The sequence below is a fragment of the Erinaceus europaeus genome, chromosome 7, assembly GCF_950295315.1.
Source record: "Erinaceus europaeus chromosome 7, mEriEur2.1, whole genome shotgun sequence".
Taxonomy (NCBI): domain Eukaryota; kingdom Metazoa; phylum Chordata; class Mammalia; order Eulipotyphla; family Erinaceidae; genus Erinaceus; species Erinaceus europaeus.
The window spans coordinates 92828722-92853520 of record NC_080168.1 but is presented as its reverse complement, the minus strand read 5'-3'; the positions used below and the strand labels follow the sequence as shown (position 1 = coordinate 92853520).

Here is a 24799-nt window from a genome sequence, read left to right as displayed (position 1 = left end):
GAAATGCATACATTTGACACACCTGAAGCAGATACTGTCTGCTGTCAGTCAAGGCTTCCACTAAAAAAAAAAAAAAAAAAAAAAAGTGGCCTGCTTTCTGATTATGGCAGACAAGATTGAATGGGGAATACAGTGGGAAAACATGAAATAGCTACAACTCAAAAATGACCTTATAAAAAGTAATCTTATTCCAAAGAATATAAAATCTTGGAAGTTAGGCAGTAACACAGTGGGTTAAGCGCACATGGCACAAAGCTCAAGGACCGGCATAAGGAACCCGGTTCAAGCCCCCCGCTCCCCACCTGCAGGGGAGTCGCTTCACAGGCGGTGAAGCAAGTCTGCAGTTGTCTATTTTTCTCTCCCCCTCTCTGTCTTCCCCTTCTCTCTCCATTTCTCTCTGTCCTATCCAACAACGACAACAACAATAGTAACTACAAAAATAAAACAATAAGGGCAACAAAAGGGAATAAATATTTAAAGAGAATATAAAATCTGAACTTATAAAAAGTAGTGAAAATATCTATACCCTTGGCTTCTAGCTAACTGCAGTTAGAAGAGAAAAAGGGTTAATTAAAAGTCAGGGTTCACCATTTAGACATATGCAAAAAAAAAAAAGAGAGAGATAGAGAGATCAGGGGGTCAGGCAGTAGCACACTGGGTTAAGCAGGTCCACAGGTGTCTATCTTTCTCTCTCCCCATCTTCCCCTTCTCTCAATTTCTCTCTGTCCTATCCAACAACAGAAGCAGCAGCAACAATAACAGCAACAAAAACAGAAAAAAGATGGGGCTGCCAGCAGCAGTATATTCGCAGTGTAGGCACCAAGCTCCAGTGAAGTATTCTTCCCAAATAACTTTTGTACCATATTTATAGCCATAAATGACGTGTGTGTATATCTATATAGAGAGAACCCCAAAGCATAACTCTGACATTGGCATATACGGTGACAGAAGTTGAACTTAGTACCACATACCTATAAGTTCTGTGCTCTTCTATGGTGCCAACTCTCAGGTTACTGGCTGTCAGCTTTTGCTTGGTTTTCCTACCTTTGATACCATTTCTCCTCAGCACATTAATTCTTTCTTAACAAAATAAACAAACAAAGCCCACTTTTGCTGCCATTAGTGTGCCACACTTAATAAGTTCTTGAAGGGGCCAGGTAGTAGCACATGCAGTTGAGCACACATTATTACCATGTGCAAGGACTGGGGTTTGAGCCTCCACTCCCCACCTGCAAGGGCAACACTTCCCACTCTATCTTCTCCCCTTCCCCAATCTCTTGGTCCTAGCAAAAAACAAAATAGAAGGGAGGGGAGGGGTGGCGAAAGGCTGCCAGGAGCAGTGGCACTGAATCCCAGTTATAACACTGGTGGCAAAAAAAAAGCGCTCGAAAATCTAGTAGCATTTCATTTACCAAGCTTAATCTCTACTTTTCTACATCACTTGCTTCCACCTTGATAAGAATCCGTCCTTCTTAGCAGCAGCAAATGCTGGAGAGGTTTTGGGGTCAAAACCTCCTGTACTGTTGGTGGGAATGTAAATTGGTCCAACCTCTGTGGAGAACAGTCTGGAGAACTCTCAGAAGGCTAGAAATGGATCTGTTCTATGATCCTGCAATTCCTCTCCTGGGGATATATCCTAAGGAACCCAACACACCCATCCAAAAAGATCTGTGTACACATATGTTCTTAGCAGCACAATTTGTAATAGCCAAAACCCTGGAAGCAACCCGGGTGTCCAACAACAGGTGAGTGGCTGAGCAAGTTGTAGTATATATTCACAATGGAATACTACTCAGCTATTAAAAATGTTGACTTCACCGTTTTCAGCCGATCTTGGATGGACCTTGAAAAATTCATGTTAAGTGAAATAAGTCAGAAACGGATGAATATGGGATGATCTCACTCTCAGGCAGAAGTTGAAAAACAACATCAGAAGGGAAAACACAAGTAGAATCTGAACTGGAGTTGGTGTATTGCACCAAAGTAAAAGACTCTGGGGTGGGTGAGGGGGGAGAATACAAGTCCAAAAAAGGATGACAGAGGACCTAGTGGGGGTTGTATTGTTATATGGAAAAGTGGGAAATGTTATGCATGTGCAAACTATTCTATTTCCTGTCGAATATAAAATATTAATTCCCCAATAAAGAAATTAAAAAAAAAAAAGAATGAAAGAATCCTTCTGGGAGTTGAGCGGTAGTGCAGTGGGTTAAGCACGAGAAGCACAAGGACTGGCTAAAGGATCCCGGTTCGAGACACTGGCTCCCCACCTGCAGCGGGGTCACTTCACAGGTGGTGAAGCAGGTCTGCGGGTGTCTGTCTTTCTCTCCCTTCTGTCTTCCCCTCCTCTCTCCATTTCTCTCTGTCCTATCCAACAACTTCATCAATAACAACAACTACAGCAATAAAACAACAAGGGAAACAAAAGGGAATAAATAGAAAAAAAAAGAGCAACAAAAGGAAAAATAAATAGAAAAATTTTTTTAATTCTCCCTTCTTCATATCTCCTAGTTGCTTTTTTATTTACTTATTTTTTTTAACCTAGTATCAGAAATGCCCCTCTTTTCACTGTTTCAGCAATCATTTAATAACCACTTAGTAGATTACCAACTAATTATAGGTCTTTGGGAAATAAAGATAATTTAGAGAAGAGTCCCCATATTTTAGAAGGCCCACTATATCACATCATAGTCAATACCTATGATCCAAAATAGGGTCCAAACGCCAATTCTATGATGATTTCCTTAACCACGCTAACCTACAATAATGTCGTCTATTTGTGTTTATAGTTAATACCATCCAATTTTATGAATCACAGACACTAAGCACTTCTATAAGCATATCATTTAGATTGTATAAAATATTTATGCTAATATATGCTTTAGGATATAGCTATGTGCCTATATATCGCCTTTTTTTTTTTTATTAAATAACTATGTAAAATGTGTGTTTTATTTTCTGGCTTTTTACTTTTTTTTTGCCTCCAGGGTTATTGCTGGGGCTTGGTGCTTGCACTATGAATAAACTGCTCCAGCAGCCATCTTTTTTCCTTTGTTGTTGCTTTTATTGTTGTCATTATTAGACTGAACAGAGAGAAACTGAGAAGGGAAGACAAAGGGAAGAAAGAAAAAAAGACACTTGCAGGCCTGCTTCACTGCTTGAGAAGCAAGCCCCCTGCAGGTGGGGAGCTGAGGGCTTGAACCAGGATACTTGAAAGGTCCTTGTGCTTTACACTACGTGCACTTAACCTGGTGCACCACCACCCGACCACCCTGCAGATGGGGAGCTGAGGGCTTGAACCAGGATACTTGAAAGGTCCTTGTGCTTTACACTACGTGCACTTAACCTGGTGCACCACCACCCGACCCCTATCTTACTTACTAAGCAGAAATAAGCTTTATTTCTTTCAGGAGTTCCTCAGAAGATACATTATTTGGTACATAGTAGCAATCAAATTCACTGATCAATAAAGACAATGTTAATTACTTAAAAAGTGCAGCAGGTTAAGCCAGGGCTCGAACCAGTATCCTTACACCAAGGACTGGTTCGAGCCCTGGCTGCCCACCTGCAGGGGAGTTGCTTCACAGGTGGTGAAGCAGGTCTTCAGGTGTCTATCTTTCTCTCCCCATCTCTGTGTTCCCCTCCTTTCTCCATTTCTTTCTATACTATCTAACAACGACGACATCATCAACAACAACAATAGTAACTACAATGACAATGAAAAAACAAGGGCAACAAAAAGGGAAAATAAATATAAAAAATTAAAAAAAAAAAAATCAGCTGATTCTGATTCGGTCAACTCATTGTGTCTATTTAAACTATAGTCTACATATTTTGCTATTGTCTTATTATAATCAGAAAAACTATGATTTAGTATAGCTTCTACTTATCTAACCCAATCCTTAATCTTTTAATATTCATTTAGTAAATTAATCTGCAAATTGAAATACATATATACATACATTATCCATTTAGTTATGTAATAATACAACTGAATATAATTATTTGATGTTCTAATAATTCATAAGCATTTACACTTACCTTCAAAAACTGCTAACAACATGTCAGGATCAGTCTTTACATCCTGAGCTGCTTGCCATGGCATTACAAATGGTTCTGTGCTAACAATTCTTGAAGGATTGGCATTAGATGGATCATAAAATTTTGAAGGGAGAATGTTGAATTCAGTAAGATGTACATAGGCCAACCATGCCAAACATCGATCGCTTGCTTTAAGGTGCTCAGCTACAATTCCATCATTAGACAATTTCAATGCATTCTAGATGAAACAACAAAAACAATAATAATCTAAACTTTTTTTTTATTTATCATTTTTATTGATTTATTGGATAGAGACAGACAGAAATCAAGTGGGAAGGGGGAGTTAGAGAGGGAGACAGAGAGACACCTGCAGCTCTGCTTCACCACTCGCAAAGCTCTCCCCCTGCAGGTGGGGACTGGGGGCCTGAACCCAGGTCCTTGCACATTGTAGCAAGTGCGTTCAACCAAGTGTGCCACCACCCGGCCCCTCTAAACGGTTTTTAATAGTGATTTAAATGTGAAGGCAAAGAAGTGGTTCTTAAATACATAAGACAAAACTGACAGTCACCAATTTTAATGAAAACATTCTTTAGTGGAGCTGGGGACACAGGATAACGGTTATGCAAAAGATTCTCATGCCTCAAGCTCTGAAGTCCAATGTTTGGTCCCCAGCCTCACCCATAAGCCAAAGCCGAGCAGTATTTTGGTCTCTGTCTCTCTCAATAAAATAAATTTTATTTATTTATTTACTAATAAGAAAAACAGCATGAGAGATAGAAAGAAGCAGACATCACTCTGGTACATGTGCTGCCAAGGATTGACCTTATGCTTAAGAGTCCAATGCTTTATCCACTGCACCACCTTCCGGATCACTAAAATATATGTTTTTTAAAAGAATTATTAAGCAATACCAGATAAAACAATTTTCACTATGCTAAAGTCTGACATAAAAATATTAAATTCAGGCAGCCGGGCGGTAGCACAGTGTTAAGGTTAAGCGCACATGGTGCAAGCGCAAAAACCGGCGGAAGGATCCCGGTTTGAGCCTCCACCTCCCCACCTGCAGGGGAATCACTTCACAGGTGGTAAAGGAAGTCTGCAGGTGTCTATCTTTCTCTCTCCCTCTCTGTCTCTCCTCATCTCTCAATTTCTCTCTGTCCTATCCAACAAGGATAACAATAATAGTAACAGTAACACGGAAAACAAAAGGCGAAAAAAGTCTCCAGGAGCAGTGGATTTGTAGTACAGGCACTGAGCCCCAGCAATAACCCTGGAGACAAAAATTAATTAATTAATTAATTCAGTGGGTTAAGCGCATGTGGCACAAAGCACAAGGACCAGCGTAAGGATCCCAGTTCAAGCCCTGGCTCCCCTGCCTCAATACCTGCAGGGGAGTCACTTCACAGGCAGTGAAGCAGGTCTGCAGGTATCTATCTTTCTCTCCCCATCTTCCCCTCCTTTCTCCATTTCTCCCTGTCCTATCTAAAAACGACATCAACAACAATAATAACTACAACAATAGAAAACAAGGGCAACAAAAAGGGAAAAATAAATATAAATAAATGTATTTTTTAAATATTAATGAGAAAATATAGGAGGAGAGAGAAAGAACCAGGTATCACTCTGGCACAATGCTGTCGGGGATCGAACTCTGGACCTCATGCTTGAGAGTCCAAAGCTTTATCACTGCGCCACCTCCCGGACCACATACTTTCAATTTTTAAAATATGCACATGAATACTAAACACATTATTTTCACTTAAATCACATACATGCTCTAAAGATACAATCCTCCCTAAGTTACTAAGAATCATAACATTACTCAATATCACAAAACTTACCATTAATTAGCAAAACCAGAATTCAAATCTAAAGCCTGTGCTCTTACCATTAAACAATGCTCTTATAATTAAGAATTTCACGTATTTCTCTACAAAATTTAACTAAAGGCTATAAATAAACGTTTACCTGTAAAATTGCAAGTGCACTCTGGCATCTTCCAGTAAATACATGCAACTGAACTCTAAACAAAAGAGCCTCTAAAAGCTGAAAGGACCGAATATCTGTTGTTTCCCGTTTGGCGGCTTCCATTAGGAACTCAACCATCCTCTCAGATACATAATCCTTTTCTTCAAATGTGTTTTCAAGGTGTAGAAACTACAAATGGAATTTCACACAGTTAATTCTGCTCCGTAAGAAAAAATTAGCAGTCCAGGAGGTGGTGCAGGTGGGAGAGTGGCAGAGTTGCATGCATGAGGTACTGAGCTCAATCTCTAGAACCACGTATGTCACACCAAAGTTAGCCCCCCATAAAATAGATAAACTAGTCTCCAAAATAATAATAAATTACTCCATTTCTACTCAGATTATAGTCTGAGAAGGTGAGGTTAACTATTAACCCCTCCCCCCCAAAAAAACCCATAACAACAACAACAAAAAAAATAATAAAAATCATCTCTTCACTAATACTTTCTCATTTAGTTTAAATTATGGGTGGGAAACTATTTCTTGCCAAGTGCCATCTGGATATTTATAAGATCATTCACAGGTCATACAAAATTGCCAGCTTAGAAATTAGCATTTAGGGTGAGGATAGATAGCATAGTGGTTATGCAAAGAGACTGTCATGCTTGAGGTTCCAATGTCCCAAGTTCAATCCCCTGCACCACCATAAGCCAGAGCTGGTGTTTTTCTCTCTGCATCTCTCTCAAAAATAAAATACTTAAAAAAAGAAAAGAAAAGAAAGAAATTAGCATTTAATGCTGCTAGCAAAATAAGTTCCTAAGTTTACTGAATTTCAAGTCCTACTTGTAGTTGCTTTAGCAGGGCTGGAAAGATTCCTTAGGCCTTAATCCTGACTTAGAGAAGGAATTTTGAAATTACCACACAATAAAAATAAGGTTACTAAATCTCTACATAGATAAGACATGATCAGCCTACTTATCAATATGTAAGATAAACCAAAGAATTATGGACATACATCCACACACGACTTTGTTATCTTTTCTACTCACAGTCCAAAAACTTTGATAATCAGGAGCGTATTCCACAGCTGTTTCACACATTTCCTGCACCTCTTCCCTGGTTCCTCTTTTTGAGAATAAACGGAGGTAATGACACCAAATTTCTGGATTTTCTTTGTTGTTTTCCAAAGCTCGAGCCAGGACATTTAAAGCAGAATCTAAGGACTCTGAACACACCCTACATGTTTAAAAGGAAAAGTAGTAATATCTCTTTTAAAATATCTGAAAACACTTTTATATAGCACAAGTCTGAATCAATCTTTAAATTCCATTTTCCATGGGAAATTACCAAAAAGCTGAAATCACTTATGGTAAAGGTAGTAGATTAGTTTTTAAAATCACATCTGTCAAAAAAATATCCTGACTTCCCACAGATAACAACTATTTCTTTTTAAGCAACGTTTAATGAGTATTTACCAGATAAAAAGTGTTATAAAACCACTAGATTATCAACTTCAAATAGATTTTAGCTCTGTATTCAGCAATACCTTTATGATTTACACTGGTTTGGGGATTAGCAAAATTAGGTAATTCTCTCTCAAGGCCAGCTACTGCCAGTATGAAATATCAAAGCTTTCAATATAATAGTTCTTTTCAACGGTAAAGGGCTTGCTATCTCATGGAGAAGATAATTGTCTCTCGTGATCCTATTCATAAAATAATATACAGTTCTTTTGGCCTTCACTCAGTAAATGAGTCAGAAAAGAAAACACTAACTTATCCCATTAACATGAAAATAGCACACAAGGAAAGATAAACACAATACCAAGTATGGGAAGTATATTAACATTTGGTGGTGTTGTCTTATTTTAAGAGTATTATTATTATTATTATTATTATTATTATTATTACCACCAGAGCACTGCTCAACTCTGGCTTATGGTGGTGCAGGGGGTTGAACCTGGGACTTTCAGGCATGTGAGTCTCTTTGCATAACCATTATGCTATCTACCCTTGCCCATTTTAAGAGCTTTTATACCAAATTTCATAAAAAAAATACTGCACAGCAAGTTAAAAAAGAGCAATAGGGTGGTTCAGGAGGTGGCACAGTGGATAAAACATTGACTCTCAAGCATAAGGTATTGAGTTCAATCTCTGGCAGTGCATGTACCACAGTGATGGCTGGATCTTTCTCTCTCTCTCTCTCTTCCTACCTTTAAAGAGAGAGAGAAAACATGAGCATGTGCAGTGGGGCCAGGCAGTGGCATACCCAGTTAAGCTCATACATTATCATGCATAAGGACCTGGGTTCAAACCTCTGGTCCCCACCTGTAGGGGGGAAGCTTTACAAGCAGTGAAGCAGTGTTGTAGGTATCTTTATCTCTCCCCCTTCCCTCATAATTTTTCTGTCCAATCAAATAAAAGAGTAAAAAAAATTTTTTTCAATTAAATAAAAAGTAGCGATGACCCTAGATTATCAAAATCTATCTTACACTACAATAGTAAAAGATTGTTTCTGGTTTATTTCTACTGTCAACAAGTTAGAAAATGCTAGTGCCAAGATGGTGGCTCAGTGGTAGGGATCATGCCTTGTATGTATGAGGCCCAGGTTTAACTGCCAGCACCACTTATGATGAAGGTCAATACTGAGCAGCAGCCTTTCTAGATCAATTATTTTTCATTCTTTATTTTTTAGAAGTAGAAACCCACCAAGACTGTTCCATCATTCATGGAGCTCCCAAAGCCTCAGACACAAGGCACGTGCTTCACTAAGTGAGCTGTCTCACAAACATATTTAAATTTTTCAAAAACTCAATAAAAATCTCAATACCATTCAGAATTTACTGCTATAACTTACTTTGCAGTAAAAGCCTATTAAAGTTAAAAAAAACTTTAGCTAATTTACTGTCCATACAATGAACCATGTCAATGAGCCAAGTCAATCTGATCTTCAACTATTTTAATAGCTTTTATCCAAAGTGCTTTTGACTATCAAAGAGATAGTAGGAAGGAAATCTGGCTACCTCAGACAGAATAAACCTCAAACATGAACATAAAAATTTCAACAGTTTTTACACAAAGATTAGGAAACCTACCCCTCATTTTGATTCAAATACTTGTATGCAAGCTTGAGCCAAAGTTGCACATGAGAAGGATTTTCAAGTACACTTGCTTCTAAATTAGCAATATCATCAGTCTCATTAGTAAAGTATCTGACATCATCTGGAGTAACAACTGCATCCAAAGCTGGAACACTGATTCGTTTCTCTGGTTGAAAGGCTATATAGAAAAGTATCATGAGTCTTATATTTTCTCTGACCCACAGACCCAAGGAAAAAAAAAAAAAAAAACTGACCTCATCTTTAAAATAATCTAATGTTTTTAATGGCAAGCTCATAGATTTAAGGCACAGGAATCAAATTTACTATCCAAGTCAGAACATTTCTATCAGTGATATAAGTAAAGTGTTATTGAAATTACACAAGAACAAAAAAAGATGATCTAGGACAAACCAGAAGTACTGTCTCCTAATTTGAAGGGTAAGAATCATTGCTTGATAGCTCACATTCATTAAAATGTGAAAAAAAAAAAAAAAAACCTAACATGTAACAAAGGTGAGTTCTACCAAATCCAAACTGAAAAATTTTAGCTTAATGTAAACAATAGTAACATAAATAAATACACTTAATGGATATCTGCTAATTTACAAATAATGCAGTTACATATAAGTTGTGTTTGACAAAGTACTCATGTTTGCTTTGTCCATTCATTCGAAATTCATTCATTGAGTGATTCTACATGTCAGAAGAGACAGAATCAAAAATAAAATAGTACATCTGTCTTGAAGAAGACAGGTTGGGCAATGGTCCTCACGTAATAGTACTGCTTCCTTCCCTTCACTCAAATATATTTAGCAATATTTGAAGCCATTGTAATTACTAAAGAATGATTCTTGGGAGAAGGGCGGTAGCACAGCGAGTTAAGCGCATGTGGTGCAAAGCACAAGGACCCACAGAAGGATCCCGGTTTGAGCCCCTGGCTCCCCACCTACAGGGGAATCGCTTCACAGGCAGTGAAGCAGGTCTGCAGGTATCTATCTTTCTCTCCCCCTCTGTCTTCCCTTCCTCTCTCCATTTCTCTCTGTCCTATCCAACAACGATGACATCAAAAACAACAATAATAATAGCTACAACAACAATGAAAAACAAATGTTATGCATGTACAAACCATTGTATTTACTGTTGAATATAAAACATTAATTCCCCAATAAAGAAATAAATTATAAAAAAACAATGAAAAAAAAGAACAAAGAGGAAAATAAATTAATATATAAAAAAATTTTTTTAAGAAAATGATTCTTTTCCCCCCTTTTATTAGTGATTTAATGTTAGTTTACAAGATTACAAGATAACAGGGGTACAATTCCACACCATTGCAACCACCACAATGCTGTATCTCCATTCCCTCCACTGGAAACCGTAGTGTTTCTCCCATGAATTGCTCCTGGTGGACATTTTTTATTGGATAGAACAAAGAGAAATTGAGAGGGAAGGAGGAAACAGAGAGACCTACAGACCTGTTTCACTTGTGAAGTGACCCCCCTGCAGGTGGGGAATTGGGGACTCAAACCGGGATCCTTGCTATGGTCCTTACATTTTGTACTATGTGCACTTAATCTAGTGTGTCACTGCTAGGTCCTGATTGACTATTACTTATATAACTATATAACTATCTGTTCCTCTATATTTTTGCCCATCTCCCACCCCCCCCCCCGCCCCCGCCGCACAATCCTGTTTCCTCTTGCTTTCTAAGTCATATCTACACTTACTATTACTTCAGAATGTTTTTCTCTCTCTGGGTCCTGATGGGGTTGGGTTTGAGAGGCCTCTTAGTCATCTTTCCCTAACATTTCTCCCCCTCTGGCAGTATGGACCAAATAATGAATGATACTTAAATTTACTAGGCAGAAGTCATGAACATAAAACATATTGCTATATTAGAGGCAATCCCACACAATGAAGAACTATTCACATATCTTCTATGCCAAAATAGCATCACTGTTCAAATATTGAAAAGCAAAAACAGATTCGACTTCCAGAGGCAGATCTACGAGCAGCAGATCGCTTTCTCTCCTCTCCTCTCCTCTCTTCTCCCGGATCAACTAGGAATACCAAAGGAGACCACCCGGGACCGAAACAAGACAGGACTAGAATGATCACAGGAACCCAGTAAATCACCGGTGAGTACAAACACGTGTGGCTGGTGACAGAGAGGAGAGAGGGGCTTAAGGAGACATTAAGTGACTGCTAACAGTTCAGCAGTTTATCAGTTGAGGCACCACCTCCAGTCTGCTCCACCAACAAGGGGACAGCTGAAGGGAGGAGAGGACTCCCCAGAGACTCACCAAGTGCAACTCTCAGTCTCCATTGCTACTACCCTCAGAATCTGGAGCAGCAACAGGGAGGGACACCAGGGGACAGAGATCTAACCAGGAAACTCAGAAGACCTATACCTCGGTGGCATAGCTGAAGGGCTGTGAAAGTCTCTTTGCATAACCACTGGATTATCTCTGCCACACCCTGTTTTATCTCTTGGTCAGGAGTCAGTGATTAAGCTAAGAAGCCTATTGATAGTTTAAAAGCCCTCAGGCTCCCATAGCCTACAGCGAAGGAAAAAAAAAAAGAAAGAAAGAGGCTTTTAAACCACTGAGCTCCAACTCAGGGATTGAAATAACTGTTAACTTCCACCACTGTGAACCCTTTAATTAACTTACGTAGACACAAGTCAATCCAGGCAATAGTGATCAATAATTTGAAAAGTACTGATAAAGGGAACTCATAACATAATATATAAAATGGTTAAAACAACAAGAAAAAATATTGGAGAATCGAACCAGGACAAGAGTCCAGCTAAAAGTCCTCCAGAGGGTGAAGCACAAAATAACGTGTTCAACATCCAAACATTAGCTAAGGAAATAATAACAGGAGTGAGTAAAGAATTTGAAAAAATTGTAATCAGAAATGCAGGAACAACAATTGAGAATATGGAAGAAAATACTAATTATCTCATGGTTATTAGAGAGCTGAAAGCTGAAATCGCTGAGCTAAGAATGCAACTAGCTGAACAGGCTAAAACAGTATCAGAACAGGGTAACAAAATAGATGAACTCCAGAAAACAGTAGAGGGCAAAGAAAATAGAATCTATAAGGCTGAAGACAGAATTAGCAAGATTGAGGACAAATTAGAGACAACTAAAAAAGAAGTAAGAGATCTCAAAAAGAGATTAAGAGTCTGAAAACAACAACAGAGTCCTATGGGATGACTTCAAAAGAAACAATATATGCATTATTGGCTTACCAGAGGAAGAAAGAGGAGAGGAAGAAAGCATTTTCCAGGCCATAGTAGCTGAAAACTTCTCTAGTCTAGACAACATCAAAGACATAAAAATTCAAGAAGCCCAGAGAGTCCCAAACAGAATTAACCCAGACCTAAAGACACCAAGACATATCATACTTAGAACGGAAAGGAATAAGGATAAAGGACGGATCCTGAAAGCTGCAAGAGAAAAACAAAGAGTCACCTACAAAGGAAAACCCATAAGATTAGCAGCAGACTTCTCCATACAAACACTACAGGCCAGAAGAGAATGGCAAGATATCTATCGAGTGCTCAATGAGAAAGGCTTTCAGCCAAGAATACTATATCCTGCTAGACTGTCATTCAGACTAGATGGAGGCATCAAAACCTTCTCAGACAAGCAACAGTTGAAGGAAGCAACCATCACCAAGCCTGCCCTGAAAGAAGTTCTGAAAGGTCTCCTATAAATAACCAGACCACCACAAATAGGACCTATATCAAAACACTCTAAAACTCGACAAGAATGGCATTAAAATAACTTCAATCGGGAGTCAGGCTGTAGCGCAGCGGGTTAAGCGCAGGTGGCGCAAAGCACAAGGACCGGCATAAGGATCCCGGTTCGAACCCCGGCTCCCCACCTGCAGGGGAGTCACTTCACAGGCGGTGAAGCAGGTCTGCAGGTGTCTATCTTTCTCTCCTCCTGTCTGTCTTCCCCTCCTCTCTCCATTTCTCTCTGTCCTATCCGACAACGACAACAACAATAATAAAAAAAAAATAATAATAAAATAACTTCAATCTTTGATATCAATAAATGTCAATGGCCTGAATTCACCTATTAAAAGACACAGAGTAGGAAGATAGATCAGAAAACACAACCCAACAATATGCTGTCTACAGGAAACCCACCTAACTCAACAAGACAAACACAGACTTAAAGTGAAAGGATGGAAAACTATCATACAAACCAATGGCCCACAAAAAAGGGCAGAACAGCTATTCTCATATTTGACATGATAGACTTGAAAATAGACTTCTCCATTTTCAGCCGATCTTGGATGGACCTTGAAAAAATCATGTTGAGTGAAATAAGTCAGAAACAGAAGGATGAATATAGGATGATCTCACTCTCAGGCAGAAGTTGAAAAACAAGACCAGGAAAGAAAACACAAGTAGAACCTGAAATGGAATTGGCGTATTGCACCCAAGTAGAAGACTCTGGGGTGATGAAGGATGATAAATGACATAGTGGGGGTTGTATTTTTTTAAATTTAATTTAATTTATTTATTCCCTTTTATTGCCCTTTGTTGTTTTATTGTTGTAGTTATTATTGTTGTTGTTGGATAGGACAGAGAGAAATGGAGAGAGGAGGGGAAGACAGAGAGGAGGAGAGAAAGATAGACACCTGCAGACCTGCTTCACCGCCTGTGAAGCGACTCCCCTGCAGGTGGGGAGCCGGGGTTCGAACCGGGATCCGTATGCCGGTCCTTGTGCTTTGCGCCACCTGTGCTTAACCCGCTGCGCTACAGCCCGACTCCCAGTTGTATTGTTAAATGGGAAACTGGGGAATGTTATGCATGTACAAACTATTGTATTTACTGTTGAATGTAAATTAATTCACCAAGAAAGAAATAAATTAAAAAAAAAAAGAAAAGCAAAAACAAAATACCTCAATTAATATATACAAACACAAGGTTAATGGATCCTTATTTCTTACCGTACTTAATTGGCCCTGTAGATTGCTCCTCATCACTGCTGAAGCAATTTTCTAAAACAGGTTTTCTCCAAAACTTTGGCTTCCACTTTCTTTTGTCTTTATAAGTTGTAAATGGAGGTGCTAAAGTAGAAAGGTTATTAGTCAATATAACTCATTCTTATTTTTATGTTCTAAAGGCTATCCAAATACTTAAAGCAGGTCTGCAGGTGTCTATCAGAATCTCTCCCCGTTTTCCCCTCCTCTCTCAATTTCTCTCTGTCCTATTCAACAACAATGACAAAAATAATGGTAACAACAATACCGATAAGCAACAAAAGGGAAAAATGGCCTCTAGGAGTAGTGGATTCATAGTGCAGGCACCAAGCCCCAGTGATAAGACTGGAAGCAAAGAAAAAAAGAAAAGAAATAAACAGGGTGTAAGTGAGTAGTTGTGTGACAGTGAGAAAGATACACAGACATTTATACTCACTATGGCCTTTACTTTCATTAATATTGCTAACAAGGAGGACAGCCATCTGGTCCATTGACATTCGATCTTTGTTTACTCCAAAAAGTTTCTCAACATACTTTTCTGAAAAATAGAGAAATGCCATGTTCATAAGAATAGCTTTAAACAATGGATTATAATGATTAAATACTATGTATTGAAGATTTAAGAATTAAAAATACGGTGCTCTTTTAGAAGCAATGGCTACATTATCTTAATTACTATGACAAATCCTGCCACATCACACAATTTGGGTCTTAAAAAATCTCTTGAAAGAAACTAAACAAGTGAATAAAATTAAAATTCTAAAATGAGAATGATCGAATAAATTTAGTGATCACACTGTGATCACTCTGGATCTTACTAACATTAAATTTAACAATCACCAACACTCTTACTTCCAAAAGATTTGCAGGTTGAGGGTGGATATCTGGCACTAAATCAAGGGTAAAGCTCAATATTTACAATATCTAGCAATAATGTATGCCTACTACAAAATTAGTGCATAAAAATCCTTTTCATTTTATTATAGAATCTGAAATTACATAAAACTTCCAACATGCAAAATTTGTTTTTTAATAAAGTAGTAAGTTCAAGAGAAAACTGTTAAAATCATTGTGAAATTTTTCTACAAATCTTAGTATTTATTCTAAATAAAACCAGCTTTATTTAGATGCACTCCATTCAAAGAACTTTCTGCAAAAATAGAAATGTCTTTTATCTGCACTGCTCTACTGGTAAGTACTTAACTACATGTAGCTTAAAGAACTGAAATATATCTAATATAACTGAGAAGTAAATTTTACCTAAATAGAAGCAACATACGACTAGTGAGTACTATACAAAACAAAGCAAATTTAGAGTCATAGGTGATGTACTGAATTGGTAGATAATTTGGGATGCATTGGATCGACCTTCTCGTGGTGCATCCCGTGAGTACCCATTTATTGGGGAAACTGACGATCCTTCCTAGCTGACTGAATCCACATGGATCCCAGTCACTTTCAAAGCCAGCAACAAGCAGACATCAGGCTCAACCTGATGCTGTTGACTGGCTACGGAAGAAGGGCAAACGCTAGAAGAAGGTAGATATTTTAAGATGTCAATAACACCTAAATATAAAAATGATAAACCATTTAAATTTAAATTTCACTTTGGGAAAGATAAAGAGTTCTTTAAAAACCTGCAGCAGCAGCAATTTCTTCATCGGTGCTTGTTTCTGAACAGCCAATCAAAGACAGATTATATGACAGGATGTCCTGGAATAGCTGTTTTCTGCTAAGTGTATAGTCTTGTGTATGCTGCCTAAAATGACAACACAGAAAAGATAAATCATATACAGATCAAATTTAAATAAGAGAATTTTAAACTACAAAATGTTTACAAATAAATATTACTCACCATTGACAATCATCATCATTACACGTTCCTGTTAAATCAAAACGGCAGAAACACTGGTCTGCATCAATCATATTACTGAATGATACGGAGCTTAAGGGAAGTTTCTCCTTTGTTCGATAGTATGGACTAAATCTAAGAAAGGAAAATGTATTATTATGCTCCATAAACATTCCTTATAAAATTGTGGGAAATTTTTCATTTCCTTCCCCACATATAATTTCTATACTTTGAACTTAATATTTGCATAATTACTTAAAATTAATTCTAGCAAGCAGTCAGAATATCAATTGATAGGTACAAGCAACCTTTGTTTACATATATGTAAAGTTGGTAGAGCACAGTATTTGCATATCTGAGATTTCCAGCTTAATTTTTTAAAAAATATTTATTCCCTTTTGATGCCCTTATTGTTTTATTATTGTTGTAGTTATTATTGTTGTTATTGATGTTGCGTTGTTGGATAAGCTAGAGAGAAATGGAGACAGGAAAGGAAGACAGAGGGTGAGAGAAAGCCAGACACCTACAGACCTACTTCACTGCTTGTGAAATGACTCCCCTGCAGGTGGAGAGCCGGGGAAGAGAGAAAGATAAGACACTTGCAGACCTGTTTTACCACTCATGAAGTATCCCTCCCAGCAGGTGGGGAGTAGAGGCTCAAACCCAGGTCCTTGAGCATGGTATTATGTGGACTTAACTGGGTGTGCGACTGCCCAACCCCAAGAAGTTTTTTTTAATTCATTAATTAATTCTATTTAATTTATATAGAGACAGAGGCAGAAAGCGAAAGAAAGAAGTTACAGCACCAAAGCAGGGGGCTAGGCTCAAACTGGGCACACATGGCAAAGCAGCATACTATTGAAGTGAGCTATTTTGCTGGCACAAAAAGTTTATTTTTGCTATTATTCAAATGTTTTTCATTTGCACAAAATATTCAAGATTAAAATATATTAAGTTTTTTTTTTTTTTTTTAAACCAAAGCATTGCTCAGCTCTGGTTTACTATGGTACTAGATTATTGTGGTGAACCTGGGTATTCAGAACCTCTGGCATCAAATTCTTTTGTATGACCATTATGCTACCTCCCCACTGCTGTTCTATTTTGTATACCTGTAGGATTTAAAAACTAGTAGAGGACTATGGTAGGTTGTAAATGGGCATGGCTTCACTTCCGTTGCTTTACTCTGAGTTGTAACAAAATCCACATCCACAGAAATCTCCTACAAAAGAAAAAAATGTGTTCGTAAGACAAATCAGGCTATGATGAATTCAAGACTTTATGAAGAATTTGAAATGTTCTATTACCTGACCATGCAAAACCTCTTCTGTACTGCCTGTGGTAGTTTTAACAATCAACTGTTTTAAGCCATCAGCTTTTAAATATAAATTCTGCAATTCACCAATTTTTAACCCTAGAAAAAGTTCTGGTTTTTCAACAGTATTCTTAGTAGGTTTGTTTAGGCATTCTTTGTTAGGTGTATCAGTGTGCTTAAGATTAGGTTTAGTAAAAGAATTGGATTCTATGAAGGATCGTCTTCGTTCTCTGTTTGAACCAGATAAAATTTCATCATCAATATCATTTTCTTCAATGTCAAGAGTTAATTTATCTTGTGTCAGATCATGAAGTGAAGGTTGAGGTAAAGAAAATTCAGGTTCTTCTTCCACAACCGGAGTAAAATTTTGTTGTTCTTTTGCTTTAAGGGCCCGAGCTTCTTTTAATTTCTGAATTTTTAGGGCATATTCATATTCTAGCTTTTGTAGTCGTTTTTTTTCCATAGCAATAAGTTCTGCTGAATGCTTTCTTGGACTTGATAGTGGAGAACTGTCCAGTCTCATTATTTTGTTTGGCTGGGAGAGAAAATTAGATATCATTTATGAGAGACTATAAACTATTTTTGGTAAAATAATTGTGCAATACTTCCAATCCAACATTACATAACTAAATCAATAAAAACTAAAATAGTTTTACAGTAGTTTTATGTCTCTAGTATTTTCTGCTAAGTTATCTCTTGGGTTGATGGAAAATTTAGGATGCATTTGTGCAAGAAAAACAGAAAAATAAGTCATGAGAAGGAGTCGGATGGCAGTGTAGCAGGTTAAGCGCAAGTGGTGTGAAGCGCAAGGATGCCCATGTAAGGATCCCAGTTCGAGCCCCTGGCTCCCCACGTGCAGGGGAGTCACTTCACAGGCGTTGAAGCAGGTCTGCAGGTGTCTGTCTTTCTCACCCCCTCTCCATTTCTCTCTGTCCTATCCAACAACGACAACATCAATAACAACAACAATAAAACAACAAAAGCAACAAAAGGGAATAAATAAAATATAAAAGAAATCTTAAAAAAAAAAAAAAAGAAAAATATGCCATAAGTTTTCCAACAACCCAAAAGGATATACAAAAGTCGAAACAAACAAACAAACAAACAAAAAAACAAGTTTCCAGTGGATATCACAGACAGGGACTGGGTGGTGACCCACCTGGTTAAATGTACATGTTATAATGCACAAGAACCCTGATTCAAGCCCCCAACCCCCACCTGCAGAGGGGATGCTTCCCAAGTGGTAAAATGGGTGCAGGTGTCTCTCCCCCTCTCTATCACTCCCTTCCTTCTCAATTTCTGACTGTCTCTATCCAATAAATAAATAAAGATAATTAAAAAGACTGCTTTAAAAAATATGATTTTTAAAAAATTTTTTTAAATTAATTAATTAATTTTTTATTTATTTATTCCCTTTTGTTGCCCTTGTTGTTTTATTGTTGTAGTTATTATTGATGTCGTTGTTGTTGGATAGGACAGAGAGAAATGGAGAGAGGAGGGGAAGACAGAGAGGGGGAGAGAAAGACAGACACCTGCAGACCTGCTTCACCGCCTGTGAAGGGACCTGCCTGCAGGTGAGGAGCCGGGGGCTCGAACTGGGATCCTGATGCCGGTCCTTGAGCTTAGCGCCACCTGTGCTTAACCCGCTGCGCTACAGCCCGACTCCCAAAAAATATGATTTTTATAAGGTAGTGAACACATGCCTTTCTAAAAGATGTTAGCATCTTCATTTGTGAACTAGCACTTGCTTTATAGGTTCAAAATCATATAAAATAATTCATCCATTAAATAAGACATCTTAGAGATTAAAAAGTTTAAAAATATGGATGCCATTAAAAAATTTTAGTCTTTGCCAAGCGTAAGGACCGGTGTAAGGATTCCAGTTTGAGCCCCTGGCTTCCCACGTGAAGAGGAGTCGCTTCACCAGCGGTGAAGCAGATCTGCAGGTGTCTGTCTTTCTCTCCCCATCTCTATCTTCCCCTGCTCTCTCCATTTCTCTGTCCTATTCAGCAACGGCAACATCAATAACAACAATAATAACTACAACAATAAAACAACAAGGACAACACAAAGGAATATTAAAAAACATTTTTTAAAAGTTTTAGTCTGGGAGTCGGGCTGTAGCGCAGTGGGTTAAGCACAGGTGGCGCAAAGCACAAGGACCGGCATAAGGATCCCGGTTCAAACCCCGGCTCCCCACCTGCAGGGGAGTCGCTTCACAGGCGGTGAAGCAGGTCTGCAGGTGTCTATCTTTCTCTCCCCCTCTCTGCCTTCCCCTCCTCTCTCCATTTCTCTCTGTCCTATCCAACAACGACAACAACAATAATAACTACAACAATAAAACAACAACAAGGGCAACAAAAGGGAATAAATAAATAAAATAAATATTAAAAAAAGTTTTAGTCTGAGTATCTTTTTAAAAATATTTATTTTAAATACAGACAGAAATAGAGAAGGAGGGATAGAGATGGAAGAGACACCTGCAGCACTATTTCACTGCTCTTTTTTTCCCCTTGTTTATCGATGTTATTATTATTGTTGTTGTTGGATAGGAGAGAAAAATCAAGAGGAAGGGAAGTCAGAGAGAGGAAAAAACAGACACCTATAAACCTGCTTCACTGCCTGTGAAGTCAACCCCTTGCAGGTGGGGAGGCAGGACTCGAACCGGGATCCTATGCGCTGTTCCGCCATGTGAGCTTAACTCACTGCACCACTGCCTGGCTCCCTATTTCACCGCTCTTGAAGCTTCCCCCCTACATGTAGGGGCCAGGAACTTGAAACTGGGTCTTTGCATACTGTAATGTATGCATTCAACAAGGTAAATCTCTACCTGGTTCCCTGTTATATTAAAATACATGGAAGTTATTTTATCAAATTTTTCTTCTAAACTTTTTTTTAACTGCTGTTGTAGAGAAATGGAGAGAGGAGGGGAAGACAGAGAGGGGGAGAGAAAGATAGAGACCTGCAGACCTGCTTCACCGCCTCTGAAGCAACTCCCCTGCAGGTGGGGAGCCGGGGGCTTGAACCAGGATCCTTCCACCGGTCCTTGCACAGTGCACCACCTGCACTTAGCCCGCTGCGCTACCACCCGACTCCCTATTTTATCAATCTTATACCTTCAAAAGAATCATAAAGACCTTCTTTCCAGGACCAGGCATTGAAGCACCTGGTTAAGGGCACACATTACAGTAGTGCACAAGGAACTGGGCTGAAGCCCCTGGTCCCCACCTGCAGGGGTAAAGCTTCATGAGTGCTGAAGTAGAGCTGCAGGTATCTGTCTCTTTCCCACTCCATTTCCCCCTCCCCTCTCAAATTCTCTATCTCTATCCAATATGTAATTTAAAAAAAGACCTTATTTCCAAAATCTACACATATTTGTATAAACAACTTACTCCAAGGCGATCCTGTTCCAGTTTACGTTTTCCTATTTCTTTGCTAGCAACCGCCTTTGCTCGAGCAAGCTCTTCCCCATACTTCAGAGTTAAAGCTTTTTTAATTGTAACACGTTGCTGTACTCTGTGAATCTGAAAATATAGGATAATTCTGAAATGCAAATGAGAACCATGAGAGGACATATTTCCTTCTGAGATGCAATAAATACTTTGGGAATTTTTTTTTAGGGACTTCAACCAAAAATTAAAAATATTTCACTATATCTCAGTAAAAATCAATTAATAAGTCAACTATGCTGGCTTTGGTTTACAGCCTACCTTGTTTTATAAAAATATGGTTACAGACTGAGAGATGATACAACAAATAGAGTGTTAAACTTGCAAATGTAAGATCCTGAGTTTCATTCCCAGCATAGGATATGCCTGGCCTCTCTCTCTCTTATAAAATAAATAAAATGAATATTTATTTTAAAATGCTATAGCAGCCAGAGATAATTCATCAGATAAGAGTGTCTGCATTGCCAATGTGCATTACTCAAGTTCAAGTCCTGGTATCCCATAGGAGATGCTATGGAAACAAAGGATGCTATATGCTCTAGTGTATTTCACACTATCTGAATGAAAAAGTGGCCAAAACAATACAATCACTTATGTATGAGACACTCGTTCTGTAGAAAATAATAAAAATGACTATAAATAATGTGTTGTAATCATGAGGCAAATTTTAGTGTTTAAAAAAAGAACATTACTTGTTCCTGAAGCTTCTTCAAAAACATTCTGTTAACATTGAGAATTTTCTCTGTTGCTTGAAGCTGTTCCGTAAGTTTTGTTATCTTTGTTTCAGCATTTCGAACAGATTCTTTCTTCTTAGCTTCTTGCTGTACGAGATTCTTTAAAACAGATTCATCTTTCATCAAGAGAATCCTAGTGGACAAAAATTCTTATTAATGTTTTCTGAATCCACTGAATTTACATCTGAATAAAATTTATAAAGTAGTATCTCATTTTAAAATATATGCCATAAAATACATGGTAAAAATTTAGGTATATGACTATTTTTTTATTTGGGAATTCAAATGGATATTGTCACATTTTAAGAAAGCAACCGGGAGTTGGGCGGTAGCGCAGTGAGTTAAGCACACGTGGCACAAGGCGGAAGGACCGGCTGAAGAATGCTGGTTTGAGCCCCCCGCTCCCCACCTGCAGGGGAGTCGCTTCACAAGTGGTGAAGCAGGTCTGCAGGTATCTGTCTTTCTCTCCTCTTCTCTGTCTTCCTCTCCTCTCTCCATTTCTCTCTGTCCTATTCAACAACGACTTCAATAACAACAATAATAACTACAACAATAAAACAAGGGCAACAAAGGGAATAAATAAATAAATATACAAATTATTTTTTAAAAAAAAGAATAAGAAAGAAACTAAGGGGTGAGGGTAAATAGCATATTGGTTATGCAAACAGACTCTCATGTCTGAGGCTCCAAAGTTCCACCACCATAAAAACAATAACAATAAAATTAAAAAAAAAACACCCAAGATAATAATCTTTTTTCAAAAAGAAAATCACTTAATCTCAGTAATGTGGATTATAGTTGAAAAGTGTTAATAAGTTTTTTAAAAAGTAGCTATGGGGACCAAGTGATAGCACACTCATCTGAACGCACATATTAAATGTGCAAAAAAGAAAAAACACAATGTGTTTGGACACAAGTATAAACCCCAAGTCCTGACCTGCAGGGGGAAAGCTTTACAAGTAGTAAAGCAGTACAGGTGTCTCTCTGTCTCCTTCTATCTCTATCTCCCCCTTCCTCTGAATTTCTGGCTGTCTCTATCAAATAAGTAAAGATAACAAAAAATATATTTTACATAATAAAATAAATAAATGCTTAAAAATTAAACATAAGCCTGTCCATTTGTTATGAAAATTATTAAAGATCTGAAATCAAAATAAATTTAACTTCTATAAAGCACTTGAAATACAATTTCCCATTGATGATTTTGGAGATTGTGACCACTCTTTCCTCCATCAAATACAGTTTCCAGATTTCCAACATTAGGATGCCTTAGTATTACTGTGTCAGTTTAACTGGTAGCATGTTTTCTTTCTTAGTAATACATAAAATGGTATATCTTAAGATGTCTTAAAATAGGATAGTCAGAATGAACTAAAAATTGACAGCACTTAAAAAATATTATTTAATGCATTTTGTTCAAAATGCCGTCTAACTTCCTAATGACAAATGAAAATAGACAAGCTCTTGAATACTTATTTAAAAATATTTTATGGGAGTCAGGCGGTAGCAAAGCGGGTTAAGTGCACGTGGCGCAAAGTGCAAGGACTAGCAGAAGGATCCCAGTTCGAGCCTTGCTCCCCACCTGCAGGGAAGTCGCTTCACAAGTAGTGAAGCAGGTCTGCAGGTGTCTATCTTTCTCTCCCTCTCTTGTCTTCCCCTCCTCTCTCCATTTTTCTCTGTCCTATCCAACAATGACAACATCAACAACAACTACAACAGTAAAACAAGGGCAACAAAAGGGAAATAAATAAATATATTTTTTAAATATTTCATTTATTTTAATGAGAGAGAGGGAGGGGGAGAGAGTGAGAGAGAGATACCGAGACTAGAGCACTGCTGAGCTCTGGCTTAAGGTAGTGCTAAGAACTTAACCTGGAAACTCAGAGCTTCCTGTATTAGCCTGTTGTCTCCCCATAAGGAATACTTCACATAAGAACTTCAGTCACCATCTCTTTAAGATAGTATAAAAGTATTAGCAACTTACAATACGTTATGTTGTTTTTCATGATTAAAAATTAGAGTACCAATGTATTTGAAATGTCAGAAATAAAATGATAAATTTCCACCCTTCTTGAATTAGTAGTATTGAAGAGTGCATTTTCAATTTATTTTATAAACCAAAAGCTCTTTGTTTTCATGATTTTCCACACTGGTTAATTTGTAATCATTTTTACTGTCAAGGTATGAAGTTTAAAAACTGACTAATCAGTTACTAAACAGGTCAAGGAACAGTCTCAGCATCTTTGATAGAACTTCCCAGTTGTACACCAAAAAGAAAACTAGCAAACATGACTCAGAAATACTGATATGAGCAAAAACCATTAAACAGTTTAGTAATAATTTCAAGGTGTTTAGAGTAGAGGTATATAAATGCAGTATTTAAAAAAGACAATGAGGCTCAGGGACCAGGAAGTGGATGCACCTGGTTAAGCTCACTTATTACAATGAGCAAGGACCCAGGTTCAAGCCCTCAGTCCCTACCTGCAAGGGGAGAATTCATTAAATGGTGAAACAGTGCTACAGGTGTCTTACTAATTCCCTCTCAATTTCACTGTCTGTATCCAATTTAAAAAATAAAGAAAAATAATGAAGCTCACCTATGTTTTTTGAGTTTTGCTTCAGCATCTGTAACCTGTTTAGTAACCATTGCAATTCTGCCAATCCCATCAATTTCCACATCAGAGTTTGCTGGAGATGATGAACTTGTCTTTAGCTGATCTGACTTGATCAAACGTTGTTTCTCTCGACTAAAAAACAATCAATGACGATTAATGAATTAGACAAAAGAATAAGCAGAAATTCCTCTTTAAAAATGTATTCTTTTGGGAGTTGGGCGGTGGCGCAGTGGGTTAAGCGCACGTGGCGCAAAGCGCAGGGACCGGCGAAAGGATCCTGGTTGGAGCCCCTGGCTCCCCACCTGCAGGGGAGTCGCTTCACGGGCATGAAGCAGGTCTGCAGGTGTCTATCTTTCTCTCCCCTCTCTCTCTGTCTTCCCCTCCTCTCTCCATTTCTCTCTGTCCTATCCAACAACAAAGCAACGTCAACAATGGCAATAATAACCGCAACCAGGCTGCAAGAACTAGGGCAACAAAAAGGGGGAAAAAATGGCCTCCAGGAGCGGTGGATTCATGGTGCAGGCACCGAGTCCAGCAATAACCCTGGAGGAGAAAAAAAAAATGTATTATTTGGAGCTGGGTGGTGGCACACCTGGTTGAGTGCACTTAATAGTGAGTGAGGACCCAGGGAAAAGCCCTTGGTCCCCACCTGCAGGGGGGAAAGCGTAACGACATGAAGCAGTGCTGCAGGTGTCTCTCTCACTCTTATTCTCTCCCCCATTTGTATCAA

The 24799-nt window shown here is 38.2% G+C and overlaps 1 protein-coding gene across 1 annotated transcript in view; it reads right to left on the bottom strand.

Moving 5' to 3' along the window:
- ZFC3H1 (zinc finger C3H1-type containing) overlaps positions 1 to 24799 on the bottom strand; it is a 72489-nt gene that overhangs the window by 10461 nt on the left and 37229 nt on the right. Inside the window, exons 13-25 of the mRNA XM_007537590.3 lie at positions 24052 to 24201; positions 21413 to 21587; positions 20664 to 20795; positions 17264 to 17806; positions 17069 to 17178; positions 15963 to 16094; positions 15745 to 15866; positions 14544 to 14645; positions 14075 to 14194; positions 9098 to 9281; positions 7053 to 7239; positions 6007 to 6195; positions 4039 to 4276 (exon numbers count right to left, since the gene is read on the bottom strand). Of these exons, the coding sequence (XP_007537652.2) occupies positions 4039 to 4276; positions 6007 to 6195; positions 7053 to 7239; positions 9098 to 9281; positions 14075 to 14194; positions 14544 to 14645; positions 15745 to 15866; positions 15963 to 16094; positions 17069 to 17178; positions 17264 to 17806; positions 20664 to 20795; positions 21413 to 21587; positions 24052 to 24201 (2384 nt within the window). The remainder of the gene's footprint in view (positions 1 to 4038; positions 4277 to 6006; positions 6196 to 7052; positions 7240 to 9097; positions 9282 to 14074; positions 14195 to 14543; positions 14646 to 15744; positions 15867 to 15962; positions 16095 to 17068; positions 17179 to 17263; positions 17807 to 20663; positions 20796 to 21412; positions 21588 to 24051; positions 24202 to 24799) is intronic.